At 39.3% G+C, this 7,211-nt stretch overlaps 1 protein-coding gene across 1 annotated transcript; it reads left to right on the forward strand.

Moving 5' to 3' along the window:
* The first annotated feature begins 627 nt into the window (after positions 1–627).
* LOC144375807 (olfactory receptor 5V1-like) lies at positions 628–1,554 on the forward strand. The gene has a single exon (XM_078041266.1). It carries the CDS (start codon positions 628–630, stop codon positions 1,552–1,554), a length of 927 nt encoding a protein of 308 aa, XP_077897392.1.
* The last annotated feature ends 5,657 nt before the right edge of the window (positions 1,555–7,211 follow it).

Raw genomic sequence — 7,211 nt, forward strand, 5'->3', positions numbered from 1 at the left:
AGTAAAGGGAATTGGGCAAGAAGGTAATCATACAAAAAAAAAATCTAGGAGGGCTTGGGGAATCTACAGGTAGTCACACTATGAGAAAGGAAGGAGTTAAAAAATACACATCTCTCCATTGGCTAGAACATCACTGATGGAGTTAATGTTGAAACACCCCAAAGTGGTGAACTGTGGCAATGTATGAAGTAAATACATGAAACTTCTTACCTGAAGCCATCCAAAATGAAGGGGGAGGAAAAATTGGTGAGACATCTCTCCTCTCTTATCATCTTTCCTCTCTTCTTCTCTTCTCTCTTCTCCTTCTCTTCTTGTCTCCTTCTCCTCTATCCTGCCCTTCTGTGTTCTCCTTTCCCTCTCTCCCATGAGGCTCTGTCTTCCAGCAAAGTGATGAGAGAAGATGACTTGGACACAGGCTGCAGGATTGGTTCATCAAAATCATCACATAATTCCCTGAGTTATGGCCATTACGTAAGATGCTTCTTGGGCATTTTTCCATTGAGAGAAGATGTACCTCTGTAGACAAAAGCCCTTCATGGACAAGATTTCCAGCTCATCTCCCGCTTCTGTTCTCTTGCTTAGCTCTCTGTGGCCACTGCATCCGAACACAACTTCAGAGTGAGAGAAATGTTTAATCACACCAGAGTGACCCAGTTCATCCTCAGGGGCTTCTCAGACATCCCAGAATGGAGATTAGTGGTCGTCTTATTTTTCTCCTGGGTCTACGCCTTTGCCCTCCTGGGGAATATCTCTGTCATCATAGCTGTGGTTAGAGACAGCCGCCTGCACTTGCCCATGTACTTCTTCCTGAAGAATCTGTGTTTTGTGGATCTGAGCTACACCTCAGTCACCGTCCCCAAGGCCCTGGCTACCACCCTTGAGGGATCTGGGGTCATTTCCTACTTTGAGTGTGTCACTCAGCTTTACATGTTTTTTACACTTGCTTCGACCGAGTGCTTTCTGCTCACGGCCATGGCTTATGACCGGTGCATGGCCATCTACAGGCCCTTGCTCTATGGGGCCATCATGAGCCAGAGGCTTTGCTGTGCCTTGGTGGTCCTGGCCTGGGTGGGCGGGGCCCTCTATGCAGCCTTCCTGGCCCTCAACACCTTCTCCCTTCCCTTCTGTGGGCCCAACGTTGTTGAGCACTTCTTCTGTGACATTCCTCCTCTCATGAGACTCTCCTGTGCCGACTTCCACTCCAGTGAGGAGGTGGTCTTTGCTGTGGGCAGCTGCGTCATCATGAGCTCCTTTGCCCTCAAGGTCCTCTCCTACATCCGCATCATCTCCACCCTCTTGCGGATGCCCTCCGTGGATGGCCGGTGGAAGGCCTTCTCCACCTGCTTCTCCCACCTGAGCACCGTCCTTCTGTTTTACACCAGTGCAAGCTTCACCTATTTGACATCTGCCTCTCAGTACTCTCCCACCCAGGGTCGCCTGGCATCCATTTTCTACTCTATCCTCACCCCTTCCTTGAATCCTGTCATCTACTGTCTGAGGAACCGAGACATGAAGGACGCTCTACACAGACTCTACTGTCAGAGAAAGTTCTGAGTGCTAGCCATCGCAGGGTGTGGGCTCTTGTCCAGGGGTCTGAGGATCAGAGGATGCAGACAAACTTTACCCCATTCCTCCCCCTGATTCTTCACCCTGTTGACCCCTCCCAACACGGCCACCTGCTGCTTCTCCTCTCTCTTCAGATGATCTTTTGCTTCAGTGGTTTTATATACTTTCCACCACAGAAAAAATAATTTTGATTTCTTCAGGTTGTACAATAAAAAAATCACTTCTTTTTAATATTTATTTTTTTGGACATAATATCTTTATTGTGTCTAAAAAAATTCTTCTTCCATTGGGTGTATCTGTAAGAATTCATGTTCTTTTTTTCCCTCTGATCTTTTCTTATAAGGTACTCTCGAATCTTTATCATCATTCTCATGTAATGGCCCCTAATCTTGAATTTTAATCTCTCTCTTGACACTGTGTCTTTGAATGTAACGTAACGAACACAATTTTAACCTTTCTAAAATCTACTTATTCCTTTCCCTCTCTTTCAAACTGCCTTACTATTCCTAATTCAGTTATTTAGCCCATGCTCTGCTTAGATCTTGAAGCCAATAAGTAGAACCCATTCTCATTTCATCTTTGAGGTTGTTGAAAATGGAAAGCCATATTGAAATGGAAATGGAAATGGAACGCTATCCATATGCTCTGTCACTGAGCTACAATCCCAGACCCAATAATCTGATTTTAGAGATTGTTTAGCTTTTGACAGTTCCTTCTTTGCAATAGCATCAAGTTAAATAAAATAAAAAGTTTTGTTGTGATCTATGTGATAGAGTGCCATGAACATGCAGAATTGACAATCACATGATTTGGGGTATGAAATGATTGACAACTTTTTAAAAAGTCAAATAAATATAAAGCAGGTTTTTGTTTCCCACACAGATAGTTATTGTGTGAATATTATGAGTTACCTTATTCTATAAGTTTTCTCAATGCACAAAAAATGACAAAGTGCTCATTGAAAGTGGGCCTAAGTTAGTTAAAATGAATGTTAGGAATTCAAGGACAAAACAGGGACAAAATAAAGCCATATTAAATGATTTAAAAAAGAAAGAAAGAAAAGAAAACAAAGCAGCAGGAAGTGGTGGCACATGCCTGTAATACACTGACTCGGGAGGCTGAGGAAGGAGGAACACAAGTTCAAAGCCAGCCTCAGCAAAATCGAGGTGCTAAGCAACTCAGTGAGACCCTGTCTTTAAATAAAATACAAAATAGGGCTGAGGACGTGGCTCAGTGTTCGAGTGCCCCTGAGTTCAATTCCCGGTACCAAACAAAAATAAAAACAAGACACTGAACCTGGATCGGCTGAATTCAAGCTCCCGTTCGCCTGCTTCCCGCAGACAAACAGCTGTGACTCAGCACTAATCCATCCGGCTGAAACAACCGGTCAGCCCTTCTGATCCTACGGAGGTAAATGCCAACCGAGCCTTCATAGGTAGTGGCCACAGGTGTGAAACGGGGCTTGGGAGAGACAGTAAGGACCCACCCGTTGCATTGGTCACCCGGCAAAGGGAAACGAACTGTCGCCATTTGCAAGAGATACCACCATGGCAGAGAACTGACGTCATCAGACTGCGGCGGAGGAGATAACTTCATTGAAACCTGCGGCTACAGCATCAAATAAATTTATAGGAGTAAACAGTAACGCAGCAGTCAAACAGAACAAGAAGTAACATGAGCAGCTTCAAAAAGCAAGGAAGAAAAGGAGTACAAACAATGCAGGACAGCCTAAATATTCAGGAGGAACTAGAGTCATCAGAAAAATGGTCATATAAAGAACTCAAGGAACACCTTAGACAGATGGAATGGAACCTTAAAGAGGATACGAGACAGCAAATTCAAGCAGCAAAAGAACACATTGAGAATGTATTACACAAACAGATAAAAGAAGAAGTTAAGCACCTTTATCAGGAGATAGAGATTATAAAAAAGAATCAAAACATAATCTTGGAAATGAAGGAAACTATAAACCAAATTAAAAACTCAATTGAGAGTATCACTAACAGAGTGGAGCAAGTAGAAACCAGAACGTCAGATAATGAAGACAAATTATTTCATCTTGAAAAGAGTCTAGCCAACTCAGAAAGGCTGGTAAAAAATCACGAGAAAAACATCCAAGAGTTATGGGATAACATAAAAAAGCCAAACTTACGAGTCATCGGGATAGAAGAAGGTACAGAGATTCAAACCAAGGGAATGAGTAACCTGCTGAATGAAATAATTACAGAAAACTTTCCAGAAATAAAAAAGGAAACAGATATACAAATTGAAGATGCATACAGGACACCGAGCACACAAAATCACAGTAGACCAACGCCAAGACACATTGTTATGAAGATATCCAATATACAGAACAAAGAGAAAATATTAAAAGCTACAAGAGAAAGGAGACAGATTACATTCAGGGGTAAACCAATAAGGTTAACAACGGATTTTTCATCACAGACACTGAAAGCAAGAAGGTCATGGAACAATGTATTTCAAACACTGAAAGACAATGGATGCCAACCAAGAATTCTGTATCCAGCAAAATTAAGCTTCAGGTATGACAACGAAATAAAAATTTTTCATGATAAACAAAAGTTAAAAGAATTTGCAGCCAGAAAACCAGCATTGCAAAGCATTTTGAGCAAAACACTACATGAGGAAGAAATGAAAAACAATAACCAAAACCATCAGAGGGAAGTGCCTCGGTAAAGACAGAGGGCGAGGGGGAAAAATAATCATGGAAAAACAAACTAAATTTTTTTTTTTTAAAAAAAAAAAAACGATAAATAATCAAACATGGATGGAAGTACAAACCATATATCAATAGTAACTCTGAATGTTAATGGCTTAAACTCTCCAATAAAGCGACATAGGCTGATATCATGGATTAAAAAAACAAATCCAACAATATGCTGCCTCCAGGAGACACATCTGATTGGAAAAGACATACACAGGCTGAAGGTGAAAGGATGGGAAAAAATATACCATGCACACGGTCCTCGTAAGCAAGCAGGGGTGGCCATCCTCATATCAAATAAAATCGACTTCAAGACTAAGTTAATCAAAAGGGATAAAGAAGGACATTATATACTGTTAAAAGGAACCATTCACCAACAAGACATAACAATTATCAATATTTATGCACCAAATAATGGCGCTGCGACATTCATAAAACAAATTCTCCTCAAGTTCAAGAATCAAATAGACCACAACACAATAATTATGGGTGACTTCAACACACCTCTCTCACCATTGGACAGATCCTCCAAACAAAAGTTGAACAAGGAAACTATAGAACTCAATACCACAATCAATAACCTAGACTTAACTGACATATATAGAATATATCAACCATCATCAAATGGATATACATTTTTCTCAGCAGCACATGGATCCTTCTCAAAAATAGACCATATATTATGCCACAGGGCAACCCTCAGTAAATATAAAGCGGTGGAGATAATACCATGCATTTTATCTGATCATAATGGAATGAAACTGGAAATCAATGATAAAAGAAGGAAGGAAAAATCCTACATCGCATGGAAAATGAACAATATGTTACTGAATGATCAATGGGTTACAGAAGACATAAAGGAGGAAATCAAAAAATTCTTAGAGATAAATGAAAATACAGACACAACGTATCGGAATCTATGGGACACAATGAAAGCAGTTTTAAGAGGAAAATTCATCGCCTGGTGGTCATTCCTCAAAAAAAGAAAAAACCAACAAATAAATGAGCTCACACTTCATCTCAAAGCCCTAGAAAAGGAAGAGCAAAACAACAGCAAATGTAGCAGAAGGCAAGAAATAATTAAAATCAGAGCGGAAATTAATGAAATTGAAACAAAAGAAACTATTGAAAAAATTAACAAAACTAAAAGTTGGTTCTTTGAAAAAATAAATAAGATCGACAGACCTTTAGCCATGCTAACAAAGAGAAGAAGAGAGAGAACTCAAATTACTAACATATGGGATGAAAAAGGCAATATCACAACAGATGCTACAGAAATACAGAAGACAATTAGAAATTATTTTGAAAACCTATATTCCAATAAAATAGAAGATAGTGAAGACATCGATAAATTTCTTAAGTCATATGATTTGCCCAGACTGAGTCAGGAGGATACACACAATTTGAACAGACCAATATCAATAGATGAAATTGAAGAAGCCATCAAAAGACTACCTACCAAGAAAAGCCCAGGACCGGATGGGTATACAGCAGAGTTTTACAAAACCTTTAAAGAAGAATTAATACCAATACTTTTCAAGTTATTTCAGGAAATAGAAAAAGAGGGAGCTCTTCCAAATTCATTCTATGAGGCCAACATCACCCTGATTCCGAAACCAGACAAAGACTCCTCAAAGAAAGAAAACTACAGACCAATATCTCTAATGAACCTAGATGCAAAAATCCTCAATAAAATTCTGGCGAATCGAATACAAAAACACATCAAAAAAATTGTGCACCATGATCAAGTAGGATTCATCCCTGGTATGCAAGGCTGGTTCAATATACGGAAATCAATAAATGTTATTCACCACATCAATAGACTTAAAGATAAGAACCATATGATCATCTCAATAGACGCAGAGAAAGCATTCGACAAAGTACAGCATCCCTTTATGTTCAAAACACTTGAAAAACTAGGGATAACAGGAACGTACCTTGACATTGTAAAAGCTATCTATGCTAAGCCTCAGGCTAGCATCATTCTGAATGGACAAAAGTTGAAGGCATTCCCTCTAAAATCTGGAACAAGACAGGGATGCCCTCTATCACCACTTCTATTCAATATAGTTCTCGAAACACTGGCCAGAGCAATTAGACAGACGAAAGAAATTAAAGGCATAAAAATAGGAAAAGAAGAACTTAAATTATCACTATTTGCAGATGACATGATTCTATACTTAGAAGACCCAAAAGGGTCTACAAAGAAACTACTAGAACTAATAAATGAATTCAGCAAAGTGGCAGGATATAAAATCAACACGCATAAATCAAAGGCATTTCTGTATATCAGCGACAAAACCTCTGAAATGGAAATGAGGAAAACTACCCCATTCACAATATCCTCCAAAAAAATAAAATACTTGGGAATCAACCTAACAAAAGAGGTGAAAGATTTATACAATGAAAACTACAGAACCCTAAAAAGAGAAGTAGAAGAAGATCTTAGAAGATGGAAAAATATACCCTGTTCATGGATAGGCAGAACTAACATTATCAAAATGGCGATATTACCAAAAGTTCTCTATAGGTTTAATGCAATGCCAATCAAAATCCCAATGGCATTTCTTGTAGAAATAGATAAAGCAATCATGAAATTCATATGGAAAAATAAAAGACCCAGAATAGCAAAAGCAATTTTAAGCAGGAAGTGTGAATCAGGCGGTATAGCGATACCAGATTTCAAACTATATTACAGAGCAATAGTGACAAAAACAGCATGGTACTGGTACCAAAACAGGCGAGTGGACCAATGGTATAGAATAGAGGACACAGAGACTAATCCACAAAGTTACAACTATCTTATATTTGATAAAGGGGCTAAAAGCATGCAATGGAGGAAGGATAGCATCTTCAACAAATGGTGTTGGGAAAACTGGAAATCCATATGCAACAAAATGAAACTGAATCCCTTCCTCTC

This window comes from Ictidomys tridecemlineatus, chromosome 3, assembly GCF_052094955.1.
Source record: "Ictidomys tridecemlineatus isolate mIctTri1 chromosome 3, mIctTri1.hap1, whole genome shotgun sequence".
NCBI lineage: Eukaryota > Metazoa > Chordata > Mammalia > Rodentia > Sciuridae > Ictidomys > Ictidomys tridecemlineatus.